Source organism: Gopherus evgoodei, chromosome 6 (genome assembly GCF_007399415.2).
Source record: "Gopherus evgoodei ecotype Sinaloan lineage chromosome 6, rGopEvg1_v1.p, whole genome shotgun sequence".
Lineage (NCBI taxonomy): Eukaryota > Metazoa > Chordata > Testudines > Testudinidae > Gopherus > Gopherus evgoodei.
Window position 1 is genome coordinate 135,450,054 of NC_044327.1, and position 18,883 is coordinate 135,468,936.

General features: G+C 41.8%; 1 protein-coding gene across 8 annotated transcripts in view; it reads left to right on the forward strand.

The window, feature by feature from the left end:
* Nucleotides 1–18,883, forward strand: part of UNC13B (unc-13 homolog B) — a 402,723-nt gene that overhangs the window by 253,004 nt on the left and 130,836 nt on the right. For all 8 annotated transcript variants that reach the window (XM_030566250.1, XM_030566251.1, XM_030566252.1 and 5 more), the window contains 2 exons: nucleotides 13,503–13,730; nucleotides 14,109–14,250. In XM_030566250.1, the coding sequence (XP_030422110.1) occupies nucleotides 13,503–13,730; nucleotides 14,109–14,250 (370 nt within the window). The remainder of the gene's footprint in view (nucleotides 1–13,502; nucleotides 13,731–14,108; nucleotides 14,251–18,883) is intronic.

The window sequence follows — 18,883 nt, forward strand, 5'->3', positions numbered from 1 at the left end:
AGCATGGAAAGATGCTGAGGATAGGAGCGTAGTTGAAGGTGGAGAACATAATATCAAGAGGAGGAGGGGACAGAGACAGAAGGAGCTGTAGAGAAATTGGAGAGGTGGTGATGGATCATAATGTTTAGGTGTACAGTTGGCGCACATATTAGGGCTGAAAAAAGTCTCCTATGAAAAGGACCATCAGACTAGATGATCACATTGGTCCCTTCTGACCCTAAAGTCTATGAAAAGGCTTTCTCATGAGTTTTCCAGTATTCCCCACTTTTGGCCAGGTTGGTGGTGGTATTTCTATTTCCAATTCCTAGCTGAAGCTTGTAAGGGAAGAAGGTGGAAAAATATATATATTTTTTCAAACTTTAGATAAGGGTATAGGTTGAGTATGAGGAATGAGCAAAGGTCCCAGCTGACTTACTCATCTCTAATCATAACAGGGATTCCTGGAGGAAAAGGAAGAATTGAGATGAAATAAATCTGAGACTTTGGACTTTTCCAGCTGCATTAAGCTCAGATGTGTGGGGCTTTCTTTTAGCAGGAATCCTTATTCTGACCGTTGGAGAGCATGCTCTCCAAATGTGGTTTCACTAATTCCACACAAATCTACAGGATTAAGTTACAGAAGTAAAATGGATTTGCAGTGAGCAGGGTCACAAAACAAATGCCATTTTTTTGGATCCTACCTTGAAATTTTGAGTAGTTGCCTGAGGTTTTGTTCTTTTGAGTCAGGAACTCCTGTACTCGCTGAATGGAATAAGACTATTGGACATATTGTACTGATTCTCAGAAACCAGAAACATATTGAGATTCTGTGGAGACCTGGGTTCAGATTTGCTCTGCATAGTGTCCTCCTTTCTAATCTAAACTGAATCTAGTTTTTGTTGGTTATATTATGGTAGTGCTCAAGGGCCCTATGTAGGATTGGAGCCTCATTGTGTGCACTGCACAAACGCTGGCAGAAACAGTATCTGCACTGAAGGCCTTATTACCTCAGAAGAGACATAAAATTGAAGGAGAGGAAAAATATCGAAGTACATAAAGTTTTTATCTACTGTTAACCCTTCACAGGGGCGGCTCCAGGCCCCAGCACGCCAAGCGCGTGCCTGGAGCAGCAAGCCACGGGGGGTGCTCTGCTGGTCGTCGTGAGGACGGCAGGCAGACTGCCTTCGGCGGCATGCTTGCGGAGGGTCCGCTGGTCCTGCGGCTTCGGCGGATCTCCCGCAGGCTGCTGCCAAATTTGTGGGACCAGGGACCTCCCACAGGCAAGCTGCCAAAGACAGCCTGTCTGCCGTGCTTGGGGCAGCAAAATGCCTAGAGCCGCCCCTGACCTTTCAACATATATTTTTTACTGCCTATCCATAATAGATTGGCTGATTTCATGTAGGCGTCATGGAGAGTGAGGGTAGCATTTTTTATGGCTCAGTCCATGGAGGACATTCTCAGCATAGGGGATGCCATGGGAAGAAGGCATACAGACAGGAGCGGCGCCAGAGTTTTTGGCGCCCTAGGCAGAATTCAGGGGATGGCATTTTGTGCGCTCTCCATGGGGCGCTTGAGAGCTTCTGGTTCCGCTCTCATCGCGCCGCCGAAGAAGGACCCTCCTCCGAAATGCCGCAGGCAACAGCGGCAGTCATCGAGCTGCTCAATCGCCTGCTTCTGTTTTCCGCAGCATGTTGGCAGAAGGTCCTTCTTCGAGGGCGCGACGGGAGCAGAACCGAAAGCTCCCGTGCGTCCCATGGGGAGCGCACAAAATGCCGCGCCCCAAAGCCTGGTGCCCTGGGCAACTGCCTAGGGTCGCCTAATGGAAGCGCCGGCCCTGCATGCAGACGTTTGAGGGATATGTCTAGATTCTTGTATGGCAGTCGTCACTGTGGCATCTGGTTTATAGCTAGTATTGACACCAGTTTCTTGTTTCCAAGGAATACAAAGTTCCAAGTTCTGTCTTCTACAGGTATTTAAAATAAGCCTATTGCTGTGATATGAGCATTAACATACAGTAACTCCTCACTTAGTCGTCTCGGTTAACGTTGTTTCATTGCTGATCAGTTAGGGATATGCTCGTTTAAAGTTGTGCAGTGCTCCCTTCTAACATTGTTTGGCAGCCCCCTGCTTTGTCTACTACTTGCAGGAAGAGCAACCCATTGCAGCTAGCTGGTGGGGGGTTGGAACCAGGGTAGACTGGCAGCCTCCATCAGCTCCCCGCTCTCCGAAGTTCCCTGTGCAGCAGCTGCCTAGCAGGCTAACAATTGCAGCTGTCCCTCCACCCACTGCCATGTGCTGCTCCTGCCCTCTGCCTTGGAGCTGCTGTGCGGGGGGAGAGGGGGTGGGAAGGAAGAGGGGGGCTAATGTCAGGGTGTCCCCCCTGCTCCTGCACCCCACTTACCCCATCTTCCATAGAGCAGGGAGGACACACCAGGGCTCAGGATGGAGGGAGCTTGCACCAGCTGTGGTCTCAGCAAGCTGATCTACTTAACAAGACTGTGTACTTAAAGGGGAAATGTGCCTCTCTCTCTCTCACACACACCCTCCATTCCTGCTGCCTTGTAGATTGAGAGAGTTAACCCCTGAGGACTCAGCCAATTGCTAGTTCATCATTTAGCAGTAAAGGAAATATCCCACCCTCTGACTCCTCCACCTCAACCAAGCTTCACAGTCATCACTGTGTACCAGTATTACATTGTGTGTTTAAAACTTATAGTGTATGTGTGTATGTATATGAAATACTCTTTTTGTCTGGTGAAAAAAATTTCCCTGAAACCTAACCCCCTCATTTACATTAATTCTTATGGGGAAATTGGATTTGCTTAACATCATTTCGCTTAAAGTTGCATTTTTCAGGAAAATAACTACAACATTAAGTGAGGAGTTACTGTACTTACATACATATATAATTCATTGGTCAAGAGAAGATATTCTCTCATCCCCTTCGACTTCCATTTTCAGATGTGCTAAAGTTTTTTCCATTGCTCTCACTCTTCCTTTCTTTTTATCCTCTGTTCACATCAAACTGTTGTTGAAATCCATAAGGGAAAGCTACCGGGAAAAGATGGCTTTTATCCCTCACTCTGAACATGGCCCCAGCACTGCTAATTGTAGTAGTGCCCAAAGGACTCCCAAGCCTCAGATATCTTTGTGGGAGTAGCTGGAAAATGACTGATATAAATGGGGGAATTGAAGGTTGGCGATGAGTGGCTGTGACACTAAGAAATGAAGGCATAGAAGTAGTGGGAGCAGAGTTTTGAAGGGTTTTCAGAGTGAGGATGTTCTGATGATAAGGTCCTCATTGAAGGAAGTTGCACAGCTATGGACCAGCCACTGAGATGGCCCTGTGTCTTACTCCTATGTCTGATTTTTTTATGCTGTTAATTCCATTCTGCCTGAGGTTTACAACTGTTGTGACTAGTCCCTGAGATAGCCAGGGCTCAGTCATTTGAGGGTCTTAAAATAAAGGATCAAAGTCTTAAACTGAATCTTTTATTGAATGGGGAACCAATGTGGTATGCATGACACTGGGGTCACGTGTTCTTGTTGGTCTGTGTTACTCAGAAGACAGGCCACTGAACATTAGACCGTCTGGAGAATCCCTCATCGCCATGTACTGCAGTCATTAACTGGTAGCTAATGACGCGTGGATTGCTGTGGCTATGTTGGCATCTGACAAGAAGGGGTTTAGCTTCCACACCAGATGAAAACAGTGTTAATTATTTCTGGCTTCCGATGCCATTTGCGCTCCTGGAGCTTAAGTTCACTTTAAACTTCTTTAGATAGTTTTCGATTCAAGCTTGGAAGCCAATAACATTTTTTGTGAATAGGAAAGTTTTGCTTATTAGATACTGAACATATTATGACCACAGAAAGTGGCTCTGAAATTGGATTGTCCTGTGTGACGAGTAAGTTTGCAGTCTTGATAAATATTTCATTTTCCATGCTGAGCAATGATTAAAGCACCTGTTTGCTCTCAATATTGTGTTTTGGGAAATATTTGCCCAGAATGAGTAAGAATATCCTTATTTTACATTTGAATGTCTATTTTAAGTTCTAAGAACAAATAATTTCCAATCATTCTCCTCCTACTGAACAGCTGTCTTCTATACCACCAGTGCTGCCGTCTTGATTTTTTTCCATTAAACTACCAGTGCTGTTATGCTTCGCTGATAGTTGTGATCAGTCCATGGTATGGGTCAATCTGTGAGTGGATGAAGAGGGAGCCAAACCACTCTGCATCCACTGCCAGATGGACCCATACCATGACTGATTTCTAGAGAGTGTGTTGGGGTCATCCAAACCCCATGTATAGGACACTGAGCAACTCAAGAACTTGTATGTTCTTCAGGCCTTTGAACTCTGCCACTGCAGTCATTCACTGTAAGAGTTTTTTCTTATACAGAAAACCTTCAAACTGACATAAAACAGCCTTCAAAAAACGAAATGAACAAGGGCTCAGGTTAACTATGAGATGTTACCATTTGAAACCACTCTCCATCTTCACACACCTAATGTGTTTTGGATTTCCATTGGTACCGTTACCAGATAATTAATTCCCTTACCTTGACTTTCTATGGAAACCATAGTGGTGGTGCAAGAGCAAGCAGGCCTTCAAGTTAGGAATTGTCTATCATTTATAGCAAATCATTTACATTCACATGTTGTGTGGTCAGTGATTTCCTCCAAAAGTAATGCGGAAAAACAGAACACTTTCACCCATGCCACTGAAGCTCTTAGGGATTGGATTGCAAGCTATTTTCTGTAAAGTTTTATTTATTTATTTTTTTAATTTTGTATAGTTTATTCTAGATTTCAGGATCCCGGATATTGTTGATAAAATTGGACTGTTTGCTTCTTTGGTTTCTCTCAATAAGCTTGTGTGTTCTAGGCCAGTCACTTGAGGATTTTACTATATGTAGATATATGTAGGGGATAGTGTACACCCCTGTGACTGAAAGCCTTAGTCATGTTAGAATTGCACTGTACTTTGTATTTGAAGTTCCGAGTGTTGCCCTTTGGATCGTTTCAGCTCCATATCTTTACTGAATGTTCAATCTGTAACTGGATACAAGATATCACTTTGGGAGGAGATGAGAGGTGCTTGCATATCACACTATGGGGATTACTGAGACACTTATGGGGTTATGCAGGGTGTACAGGGGGAATCGCTACTGCCTGCTTGCAGCACAAGGAAACCTTGTCTGCCAGCTGGAGGAAACTCACACAAAACTACTGGCTGCTGACAACCCAGGTGCCCTGCTCCAGACTCCACAAGCCCCTCTTTCCATCTGCAGGCTAGCAATTTACACAGCCCAGCCCTAGGCTCCTTGTGTGAGTCCTTGGGACAAAGCAGAGAACCTGTGGCTAAATCTATAGAGATAAATTAGCACCCAGAGTTCTGCTGTGGCCCCGGGGACAGGTCTGTCCCACCTGTCTCTATACTCAGTCAATAGCCTCTGAAAATTTTTCCATAAACATAATATCAATGCTTTGTGTGAATCACTTCCCAATATCACCTGTTAGCTTCATGGAGAGGTTGACCACATTCTCAAATCCTCAGGTATTCCTATGAGCCAAAGGCTTTTGTCTACACATAAACCTTCACTGGTGTAATTAAATGTGTATTTTTAAAACAGTTTAGTTATAGATGCAAGATTGTGGGTAGACACCATGATCTGGGTTTAAGTAGTTTATTTCAATTTAACTTTATCCAGTAAAAACAAATTAAGCTGACCAAAATAAGGCACTCTCTTAAACTGATAAGTGTCCACACAGAATTTTGCACAGGTCTAAGTCCAGTTTAAAAACACACCCTTAGTAAACCACTGCAAACTTTTGTGTAAGGTAAAGTCTGATATTCCTGTTTATCTTATAGAATCATAAAAATGTATGGCATGAAGGGACCTTGAGAAGTCATCAAGTCCAGCCCCCTGTGCTATGGCAGGATTAAATAAACCTAACCTAGACCATCAAATAAATAATAAAAATAATAATAATTGGAGATATACCTATCTCCCAGAACTGGAGGGGACCTTGAAAGGGTCATTGAGTCCAGCCCCCTGCCTTCACTAGCAGGACTAATTTTTTCCCCAGGTCCCTAAGTGGCCCCCTCAAGGATTGAGCTCACAACCCTGGGTTTAGCAGGCCAATGCTCAAACCACTGAGCTATCCCTCCCTCCAACAGATGTTTGTCTAGCTTGTTCTTAAAAACCCAGGGATTCCACAACCTAACTTGAAAGCCTATTCCACAGCTTAGCTACCTTTATAGTTAGAAGGTTTTTCCTAATATCTAACAAAAATCTCCTTGGTTGCAGATTAAGCACATTACTTTGTTGCCCTACTTTCAGTGGACATGGAGAACAATTGAACACCACCCTCTGTATAACAGCCCTTAACATATTTGAAGACTATTATCAAATCCCCCTAAATCATCTTTTTTTTGAGACTAAAAACACCCAGTTTTTTAACCTTTTACTCATAGGTCAGGTTTTCTAAACCTTTTTACCATTTTTATTACTATTCTCTGGACTGTCTCCAGTTTGGACTCTCATCTTTCCTGAAGGATGTTGCCCAGAATTGGACACAGTACTCCAGCTGAGGCTTTACCAATGCTGAATAGAATGAGACATTTACTTTGTGTCTTACATACAACACTCCTGTTAATACAGCCCAGAATGAGATTAGCTTTTTTTGAAACTGCGTCACATTGTTGACTCATATTCAATTTGTGATCCAAATTCTTTTCAGCAGAACTGCCACATAGCCAGTTATTCCCCAGTTTGTACTGCACATTTCATTTTTCCTTTCTAAGCAAAGTACTTTGCATTTGTTTTTGTTGAATTTCATCTTGTTGATTTAAGACCAGTTCTCCAATTTGTCAGTCACCTTGAATTCCAATCCTGTCCTCCAAAGTGCTTGCAACCCCTCCCATCTTGGGGGCCTCTGTAAATTTTATAAGCTGCTGTTCTCTAGCTTGTCCAGTCTGTTGCTTGTGGTGATAGTTTCCTTAATTCATGGCTTAAACCTAACTAATGCTAACTTCTTGTGAGCAGTTAACATGACTATGAAATTTATCAGGGAATGATAAATCTTACTCCCATCATTACTATCTCATGCTTCTAGGAAACTTGGGGTTTGGAGATGTGTAGATGAACAGGATGCACACGCTGGACTTTTTTGGTTTGATTACTTCACCTCCATCCTGTCGTCTTATGGTCTTTCACCTTAATTTTGAATTTATAGCCTTTCAAATATTTGTAATTTTTATAGCTACAGTATTCTAAGTGGGAGTTTTTCAAAGACACATCAGCCTGTGATAATGCCAAAGATCAGACTAGATTATCATAATCCACTCAAAATACCCTTTGGTACCTTTCTTCAAGTACAATCACAAATGCTGTTCCTCTAAAGATATGGTCTCCAAGTCATCCATTGTCTCTAAGGTTACATCTGCACTGCAGGTGGGAGTGTGCTTCTCAACTCCAGTAGATACACGTACTAGCTCTGCTCAAACTAGTGTGCTAAACATAGCAGACGAGCTGGGATAGCAAGGGTGGCAGCTCAGGCTAGTTGCCTAATTACAAACTTGCCTAGGCCCCCTAGATATGCATTTGGATGGATAGCCCGAGCTGACACCCATTCTACCCCCAGCTACTCTGATATTTTTAGTGCATTAGCTCAAGCAGAGCTAGCAAGTGCTGTCTGTCTGAGCTGGGAAGCACACAGCTAACTGCAGTGTAGATGTACCTGAAGACTGGAGAAGGTCCAACCACATACTGACAAGAGCCCAAGATATATCTTAACAGAGGAACTGGCATCTCCTTCTGAGACTTTGGGACACCCCAACCAGTACCAAGGCTGCACTGTTGAAGGCAGTATACTCATTGTCCTTGCCAACCTATACAATTTCACTGTTATCAAGTAGGAACCCTTCTCTCCCACATTCAGAAAGTGGCCCTAAAGAAGGGATACTAGAGGATCCCATTTGGAGCCCCACCTCAGGCAAGACGGCACTGGCTCTGGACCAGCCAATGTCAACCTTGGCCAGAATCCTTACAATGTGACACTTTGACCATATTGGCCTTATTGAGGACTATTTCTGCACAGGTCCCAGATCATATTCCTCTCCCAAGCACAAAGACAGACAAGTAAAGGTGTCATTAGCAAGGCCCTCCATATCAGAGCAGGATATTGGCCTCCACAAGCAGCTTGAGGTTACAACCGAGGGACAGCAGGAGAAACTTCTGTTGCCTCCCAAAGAGTCATCTTTGTCATCAGGTGAGAGAGTAACACCGGTGCCAGTGATTGATTTCAAGTCATTCCAGGACCTCTGGGTTGTGAACTATCAGGCTCCATTTACAAAATAGAACTTTTTTCCCTGGGAAACAGACACTCTTTTCCTGAAACTGTTATAAAGAAGAGAATTGTCAGCCACCTAGATGAAGATAATTTGTTGGGGAAGAGTCGGTGTGTTTTTTGTAAAGGGAAATCATGCCTCACCAATCTACTAGAATTCTTTGAGGGGGTCAACAAGCATGTGGACAAGGGGAATCCAGTGGATATAGTGTACTTAGATTTCTGAAAGCTACTGACAAGATTCCTCACCAAAGCCTCTTCAGAAAATTAAACCGTCATGGGATAAGAGGGAAGGTCCTCTCATGGGTCAGTAACTGGTTAAAAGACAGGAAACAAAGGGTAGGAATAAATGGTCAGTTTTCAGAACGGAGAGAGATAAATAGTGGCATCCAAGTGGTTCTGAACCTTATCCTCCGCCCATCCCCCAAGGGATCTCAGAATTCTGCCTCAATTAATCCATTAGTTTGCCCATTCTGCACTAGAAGAGAAGACGTTACATGCTCCACGTGTTTCAGAACCCTCCTTTATTACATCACCAGAATGAAACCATTCAAAAGTGTCTTCCTGTTTATTTCTGGCTATAGCCAGCTGCTCCAGAGGTCAGGCCCTCTCATTACAGAGAATATCTGAGTGAATAACAGTTTATCTCATGTTGCCAGTTGACTGATGTACCTCTCCCACTGAAGATCAAGGCTCACCGCTCCAGATATCAAATGACATTCTCTGCCTGCTTCAGAAATGTGCCAATATCCAAAATCTACCGAGCGTGCTATGGGGTAACCCCCTGCCTTTGTCAAATATTATGTACTGGATTTAGCCACTAGATCAGATGCCAAATTCAAGAGAGCAGTACTGCAATCTTTTTGACTGATGCAGCTGAAACTCCTTATTTCCACCATCCTGGGGAATACTGATTGCCGGGCACATACCGTCTGATCCATTCTGACACTGACCACCAGAAAGAACGATGGTTGCTTATCCTTGTAGCCTGATTCTGGGACAAGAACCTTATCTTCTGATCAGATTAATTGGCGAGGCTATAACCCATATAGATAAACAATAATATTAGTCTCCTAAAATCAGGCAACCTGCTGCAGTAACTGTAGTTCTTTGGGGTGTCATAGTCAGTGGGGATCTCATTAGGCTCCATCCCTACTTTCAGAATTCTCAAATCTTTGAATGGCACAGAATCTGAGGGAAGGTTGCATTTGCGGTCTCCTTTATACCATCACGCAGGAGCACGAGGAGGCACAAGGCTCATGCATGGCCCGGACAGACACTGCTATTAAAAAAAAAAAAAAAAAATCTGATCTCTCATGCATGAGCATGTGCAACTACAGTGCCTCCTCTTGAAGAATTACTGTTACTATGAAGTAAGTGACTGTACGGAACTTTGTATGGAAGTCTGCTGTCACCTGCATCTCTTCAGATGTTCAAAAATGTGTAGCGAATCATGCAGAAATAAAAATCCAGCTTTATCAGAAACACTCCTGTGCACTCAGGCTGACATTTCTAGAAGTATCTCATTCACTTAAGAGCACGAGTCCCATGGAAATTCTTGGTTGCTTTGGCCCTCCAAAAAATCTCGGCTAAAATCTTCTCAACGTATATAGATTTCCTGTGCAATTAATTCAGTTTTGCAATTTCTGGAGGAAGCTGTTTTTGAGATATTTACAGAAAAACAGTATGGCTGTCAAGCAATTTAAAAAAAAATAATCACAATTAATTGTGCTGTTAAACACTAATAGAATACCATTTATTTAAATATTTTTGGATTTTTTCTACATTTTCAAATAAATTGATTGTAATTACAACACAGAATAAATAGTGTACAGTGCTCACTTTATATATTTTTATTACAAATATTTGCACTGTAAAAAAAAAAGAGATAGTATTTTTCAATTCACCTCATACAAGTACCATAATGCAATCTCTTTATCGTGAAAGTACAACTTGCAAATGTGGGTTTTTTGTTTCATAACTGCACTCAAAACCAAAACAATGTAAAACCTTAGAGCCTACACATCCAATCAGTTCTACTTCTTGTTCAGCCAATAACTGAGACAAACAAGTTAATTTACATTTTCAGAAGATAGTGCTGCCTGCTTCTTGTTTACAATGTAACCTGAAAGTGAGAACAGGGGTTTGCATGGCACTGTTGTAGCTGGCATCGCAAGATATTTACATGCCAAATGTGCTAAAGATTCATTTTTCCCTTGCTTCAACCTTGATGCTTCCAGAGGACATGCATTCATGCTGATGATAGGTTCTGCTTGATAATGATCCAAAGCAGTGTGGACTACACATGTTCATGATCTGAGTCAAATGCCACCAGCAGGAGGTTGATTTTCTTTTTTGGTGGTTTGGGTTCTGTAGCTTCTGCATCAGAGTGTTGCTCTTTTAAGCCTTCTGAAAGCATGCTCCACACCTCATCCCTCTCAGATTTTGGAAGGCACTTCACATTCTTAAATCTTGGGTCAAGTGCTGTAGCTATCTTTAGAAATCTCCCATTGGTTCCTTCTTTTCATTTTGTGAAATCTGCAGTGAAAGTGTTCTTAAAACAAACATGTGCTGGGTCATCTTCTGAGACTTCTGTAACATGAAATATATGGCAGAATGTGGGTAAGACAGCGCAGTTGACATACAATTCTCCCCCAATGAGTTCAGTCACATTTAATGAATGCCTCATTTTTAACAAGTGTCGTCAGCATGGATGCATGTCCTCTTTAACAATGGCCAAAGCATGAAGGGGCCTATGAATGTTTAGCATATCTGGCACGTAAATACCTTGCAATGCCAGCTACAAAAGGGCCATGCGAATGCCTGTTCTCCCTTTCAGTTGACATTGTAAACAAGAAGCAGGCAGCATTGTCTTCTGCAAACGTAAATAAACTTGTTTGTCTTAGCGATTGGCTGAACAAGAAGTAGGACTGAGTGGACTTGTAGGCTCTAAAGTTTTATACTGTTTTGTTTTTGAGTGCAGTTATGGAACCAAAAAAAACCTACATTTGCAAATTGTACTTTCACAATAGAGATTGCATTATGATACTTGTATGAAGTTAATTGAAAAATACTATTTCTTTTATTATTTTTACAGTACAAATACTTGTAATAGAGTAATATAAAGTGAGCACTGTCCACCTTGGATTCTGTTGTAATTGAAATTGATATATTTAAAAATGTAGAAAACATCAAATATTTAATAAATTTCAATTGATATTCTATTGTTTGAATCCAGTTAATCACGATAAATTTTTTAAATCATGATTAATTTTTTTTAGTTAATCACTTTAATTGACAGCCCTAATTAAAAGGTATTTCAAAAAGTGAAACATACCGATTTTTTCAAAGTGCCATGTCTCAGGAACACATTGTCTGATTCAACTCAAATTTTGTTGTAAGTGTCTTCTGGCTATATATTTCACATGAAGAGAAGCTTTTGAATATAGATGTGGATGCAAATTGGGCTTACAATAGAAAATATTCCTCTATGAAGCACATCTAATGTTCCTTTTATGCCTTGTTTCGCCAATTAAAGCACAGTGTTTAAAATGGTTCCTGGAATCCACATCTGCAGTATTTATTTCTTAAATGTAGTATCTGATACGACAGTGGGACTGAATAGCTGCTGTCTTTTCAGTTGACATTTGTCCACCATTTTTCAATCCCAACTTCAGTCTGGCCAGTGGCAAGAGGCATTGAGTTGAGTGTGTCTCATATTCATTTAGGTGAAAGAAATGGTCCCAAAGAATTACTGGTGTTAACATGACCCTGTCACTGTCTAGCATTAAACAAGACTAATCAAGATTTGGGGTTGGGTATACAGGGACCTCAGCCTGCTTAGTACTGTGTAGAAAACACCATTAAAAAGCTTTTAAAACTTTTTATTAAAGATGCAGAAAAGAAGAGGGAAAAGGTTAAAACATTTGAAATGTAAATTAAGAGGTAAGGCATTCATTCTAACAACATTCTGTTCCCTTTCCCTCTAGCTGGAGAGTGTTTTTAGAGGGAATCCCCCTTCCCCCTTTTGACAGTCTTTTTAGATTATGGTAATTTCCCTTTTTGGGGAAAAGGGAAAAAGTGGGTTAAGATGGTCTGGACTTGTTAAAGTCTTATCCTGTTTCTTAAGAAGACAAACCAGAGAAATGCACACACAAAATGGGGCAGAGAAGAAGGGCAAAGATAGAAAATGCAGCTGCTCTCTGGTGGTGACTTTCACTTGCAATTTCACTGCTGGAAAAGCAGCATCTGGTCTTTTTAGCCACTCCAAGACAAAGTTGTACAAGGGTTGGGCTGTTTAGGGCATTGCTTTTACTTGCCTCTCTGGTCACAGGTTTACGGCAGTATTGCAAAATACCCAGTCTTAGCCAGCACACCAGACTCTTACTAGACAAAAGGAAAAAGGAGAGTGATAGGGAAGAGAATAAGTAAGGAGGGGAATGAAAAGAGTCCATGGGGGGAGGAGGAGGGGTAGGGATGGAGAGAACTCAACATCTCGCATCCCAGATAGGGGTTTGGGTTCAGTTGGAGCCCATGGAGGTGGCAGTGTCATCTAGGTCCCACGCTTTGACTTGGTCTGGTCAGAACATCTCTCGGCATTAGGGTGGCGAAGGCCCAGGAGTGTTATGGTAGATCCTGGGGTCACAGGAGTTGCTGGGATTGTTTCTTCAATTTTCCTCTTGATTGCGCGCGCTCTCTCTCTTTTTTAAGGACCTCAAAAGAGACTGATGGGCAAAATAGCCCTGTCCCTTCATTATTTTGTCCACCGATTAGGCTTACTATCCAGCACACCAGTTTGTTTGCTGATTTTTCCATTCCCATACTCTTCTTGTTTACAAGGCATGATCTTAACACAGTCCTTGAATTATCCCAGGAGGCAGGCTAGTTTGGACTAATTCAGGCTGTCTCCCTTTTGCACCGTTTCCCATCAACATTTCTTTATTAGAAGGGTTATTGTGACAGTCCATGACTCTCATTCACTTTTCACAGTTGAGCTCCCAATTAGGGTAAATGTGTAGTCCCAATTATCACAACATATCTTATCAACTGATTTTTCTTTTTTTAATAAACTTGATCCCTGTCGTCATGATTCTGTAACATAACATCTGTGATTTCCTCGTTGTTTTCAAGCTTTTGGTGACTGTTCCATGTCTTACTGTACGCAGGGGCAGCAGAGAAGAGCTCTAAACACGGAGCAGAGGATCGGACCCAAAACATCATCATGGCCATGAAGGATCGCATGAAGATTCGGGAACGAAACAAGCCAGAAATCTTTGACTTGATCAGAGATGTTTTTAGTGAGAGCAAATTAACACATGCTCAGCAAATGAAGACAGTGAAACAGAGCGTGCTGGATGGCACCTCCAAATGGTCCGCTAAAATCACTATCACCGGTAAGCTGACGCTAGAGAAATTCTGACTAGAAATAAGATGTAAATGTCAGCAGTGAGAATAACCGCTGGAACAACTTACCAAGGGCTGTGGTGGATTCTCCATCACTGACAATTTGTAAGTCAGGGCTGGATGTTTTTCTAAGAGATCTGCTCTGGGAATTATTTTGGGGCAGTTATATGGTCTGTGTTATATGGGAGTTCGGACAAGCCGATCACAATGGTCCCTTCTGGCCTTGGAATCTGTGACTCTCAGTGTTGAACTGAGAGGCTATCATTGGTAAGCGTTGCTGAGCAGTAAGCTCTTCCGCGTACAGTACATGCACACATCTTTTGGCACTGCAAGCTTATAGCAAAACTTTATTATGATTTTCTCCACAGTGGTTTGTGCTCAAGGTCTGCAGGCCAAGGACAAAACTGGATCCAGTGATCCATATGTGACAGTTCAAGTTGGCAAAACAAAGAAGAGAACGAAAACGATTTTTGGGAATCTGAACCCTGTTTGGGAGGAAAAATTCCACTTGTAAGTGCTCACTGAATATTTGCCCCTGTTCTGATCCATTTCTATTGTCTGCATTTCTTCACAAGCATACCTTTGTCTCCTGCATCAGTACATGGTACTGCACTCCAGTAGCCATGTCTGTGTTTTGTCTTTTTCTGTTTTACATGGTGTGTGCTTGTCACATAGTCTATATAATATGTACTGTACTATACAAAGTGTGCACATCCATCTTGCTTCCACTTCTTGTTCATAGATTCTGTATCTACTCCTTTAGCAATATTTGTATAGAAAGTTGTTGTTCCAACTTCCCCAGAGAGGGAAGAAAATGCGTAATAGTTTGCAGACGTACACTGTTCCTTTTTAATAAACACCCTTTGAAATTCTTTGAAAGGTAGCTGTAAAACGCACACGCAGGAAAAGGCCTCGCCATTCGTTTCGTCGTTACTCCTTGCGGTGCAGTTAGAGCAGACTTGTTAGCTCATTGGAAGTAGCTTGCCACTTATTTTTGAAGCTCCTTGCTCCCCTAAAGTGCTGTAGAAATAAAATAATGAGAACTTGAGGGATAATCTGTTTACAAGATTATCAGCCTATTTGGGGCTAAATTTAAAGTAAAGGCTGGAGGCATGGTTGCTTATATAGCAAATAAGCTCCAAAGGCTGAGTCAGTGAGCCCAGGATATGGTTATCGAGGTAGTAAGAAGCACCCTCAAGTTATAGTTATACTCATTTTAATTAAATGGAAAAACATTAAATGGAGAGGGGGAAAAAAGGCTTCTGAAAATAAAGTGGCCTATGAAGATTCTGGATCCTAAATTTTTTTTAGCTAAAACCCCTTTGTCTCCTTCTTACCATCAAACTATCGGTCCATCTCGCCCTCTCTTGCCTTTCTTTCCTGCTCGAGGTCAGCAAGGCTCTTCTCTGCACACTGAAATATGTTTGTTTGAATTGTATTTCAAACTGAGTTTGTGAACCCAGGCCTGTCTCCACCATGTCAATGAAAATAAAAAAAGTTTAACATTATGAACCCAAGGCAAAGCTATTGACTCCTCAACAGGAAGTACCTTACATTATTATTGTAATAACTCTAGAATCAACATAGTAATAAGTCCGCCTCCATCTACGCGTGTGTAGGTGCCATTAAAATCTTGATTTTTATGGCACAAAGTTGTTACCGTGGTATTTACAAGTATGTTCCAATCTAATTTTGGGGAATATAACAAATACTGTGGTAAAGATAATACGATGTGAAAAATTTCAGTGTTTTAACTGTGCCACTGTAAAAGTTTTATGGAAACTTCCATGATTCAGCAGTAACATGAAAATTGATCTTAGTGTAAACAGTCATTTTAATATTTCTAGGAGACAGAGCACCAAGAAGGATGAGGTGTTGAGAAAAGTGGGATTTAAATAGACAAGCTATTGAGGTTTAAGGATGCTGAAAAAGAACTGTACCAGGCTCAAGGTGTTCCTATGGTTTGCAACTCACCTTGTCATGGATAAAGGGAGAGCCATGTTTAATTGTCTGGGACACCGCAGTCTTTCTTCCGAGAGATTTATATCAATTACAGACATGCTGTTTATGCTTGATGCTTATGGGTTCCTTCTGCTGATGACTCTCCAAATGCTGAGTTTTCCTAGCATTCATAATCAAAGACTGTAGCCGTTGAACATATGCTACGCAACTTGACCAAAAATGTTCTTCACTGAGAAATCTCTCCGATGAAGTGGGCTGTAACTCACAAAAGCTTATGCTCAAATAAATTTGTTAGCCTCTAAGGTGCCACAGGTCCTCTATTCTATTTTCTCCCAAGGAAGCTTATCCAAGAGAAAAATCATCCTTTTTAATAAAGAAAGTATTTGTTAGATCTTATAATCGGAGTGAGAGGAGCTTGTACCAGTTATTGTAGAGGTTGTGATAGCTCCTGCAATGTACTAGGCAAGATACAGTTCCTATCTTAAGAACTTATGGTCTGAAAGACAAAAAATACCCAAGGGTACAAATCAAATCAGCAGAGGGGTCATGTCAATGGGTTGGTAGTTCTATTTCCATTGGTTTTTGCACCGATTAGTTTCATTGGTTTTTCATTGGTAGCAGAGGGGCCAGGTCAGGGGGTGGTCAGTAGGTTGGTAGTTCTACTTTCATTGGTTTTTGCTTTCTGTTTGGTTTATTGCATGAACTCTTTCCAGCTTTCCTATCCAGACATTACTAGCTGGCTGACTTCTCAAAGGTGTCTTCATTCAACAGAAGCACAATTAAATGCTCTTTTCAAAGGTTCATTACAAAGCCCAGATGTCTATCTGTTTAAGTCAGAAAAAGTTTAGCCATTTTAGGGTTCCTTTGTAACCCTTGATGTGATGCAAGGTGGTGTATATACAAGAACATATGGCATGTCCTGGAAATTCAGGTTTAGAACCATGTTTCCAAGAAGAAAACTTTGAGATCTTTTTGGGTCTGCATTCCCAAATCAGTACTGTGTAGAGTCCCTATTGTATTCCCGAATCACTACTATTTGAGACTGTTACATGCCTACATTGCCACAGGATTAGCATTTAGATTAATGATCAGTTCTCAGAGTGCATTTACATCTATGTGAGTAAGCTATTTGATAGAGCCATTAGGCCATTCTTCTTATTGCCTGCTGGAAAGCTCTAACTGCCTCCACATTCATTACAGAAAGTCCTGAGGAATTTAATAGGAATGAAACCAAGTGAGTTGCACAGACATTTAATAAGCTTCTATTGAAATTACTCTAAAGATCTTTAAAAAATTGAGATAGATCTCTTCCTTCTATACAATTACATTTGATTGCAAATGTATGGGGCATGCACTCTATTTCTATGTGCGTAGCGCCTGTCACAAGGAAGCCTTGTGCAGGATATGATTGGTACCTTTGGCCACTGCCACACAATAATAAATGGATATTTTGAACTCTCCAGTCCGATTTTAAGGCAGGATTCTAATTATTTGTTAGATTCTGTAAGATGGTTTAAAGCACTCTAGGAAAGTTTGTATTTTCAATTCAGTTCTTTTTGGAAGGGCTGATAAGAGGACCCACGTCTGTGTAGTGAAATTACAGGTATAGTGTTTAGGATAAATTCAATAAGGAACAAAATTTCCTTTGAAAGGCAAAGCCCTGCGCTTGCTGAGAGGCTACTTAACCCCTGTTTAAAGCATATGCTGATTGGCTTCATTTGCTAATGTTAGGAAAAGGACCCAGTGTCTAATGGATGTGGACACTGGAAGCTGCCCTATATACAACAGGACAGCTCTGCATCTCCTGTCCTTGGCACAATGCAAATTGTTCATTTTAAAATATCTTCCCATGGAAACTGCTTTGTGCTGCCCAGCTGGGTCTGATCCTGAATGGCAAGTGTGAAATCATTCTGCCTGGAACAGATTACGTTGTCACGGGGCACTTTGCAAAGTGTGTTTATTCCTTCACTGCAGAAGAGTATGAAGGTTAGAATCGTTGCATTGCCTCCCTTCAGTAGATAATCAGTATTATACTTGGACACACACAGCCACAAATAATACACTTCATTACAGTTATTGCTTCAGGAATGGCACCGCTACATAGCTAACTACTGTGGTGTCACCCACAGCTTCCGTTTGGTTCCATAATTGTCCTTTCAGCAGCCTAGCCTATTATCATGCTCAACACCTTTCAGTCATCTCTGTAGTTACATGAGTTCTGTGTTTACACTGCCCCTTTCAAGAATATTGCATCTGATGCATGCTCTGCCTCTGCTGTTCAGCTACATCCCGACGACCGTGGAACCTTTTCAGTTGTGCTTCCTCATCCTCTGTGCCTGCGTCATAGTTCGACGGAGACTTTGAAACTGGTAGTAAAGTAAAATCATATTCTGTCTACACTGCAATGACACACCTGCAGCTGGCCTGTGCCAGCTGACTCTGGCAGGGGCTGTTTAATTGCAACTCTGGGGCCCTCCCACCTTGTTGGGTTTTAGAGCTCGAGCTTCGTCATGATCCCTGATGCCAGCACCCTAATTCAATAGACACTTGGCCCAAGCCCCGTGAGCCCGTGTCAGCTGGCACAGGCCAGCCGTGGGATTTTAATCGCAGTGTGGATATACTCATAGTTTCTCAGCTCAGTGTCCCATTTGAAATTTGGATTTGAACAGTGGAGTTAATGCCATGCAGCAATGCCTAGGAGGAAGCTGGGATAATGAACACATTTACCCCAATATAACATGAATTCGGATATAACGCCGTAAAGCAGCACTCCGAGCGAGGATGGGGCTGCACACTCCAGTGGATCAAAACAAGTTGGATATAACGTGGTAAGATTTTTTGGCTCCCGAGGACAGCGTTATATCAGGATAGAGGTGTAGTTAGAGGTGAAGTGGTTCTGAGCACTGCTGCTGCCTTTTGCACTTGGAAGAGCTACATGATTTGTGTTTGTAGAGAGAGGTAACAGCAAAATGGTCGTACTTGTGCCTCTAAAACAAATGAGTTTAATACTGGTAGGAACAGAAAACCAGTTTCTTTGTTGTCTTAGGATAATTATTTGTCAAGGAGGTATTGCCAAGCTCAGGGCTTTTACTCCGTGGCTGTCATCCTTGACCTCTCAACTGCTTTTATACCCTCTTCCTACCTGGTTGTTCTTCGAGTGATTGCTCATATCCATTCCAGT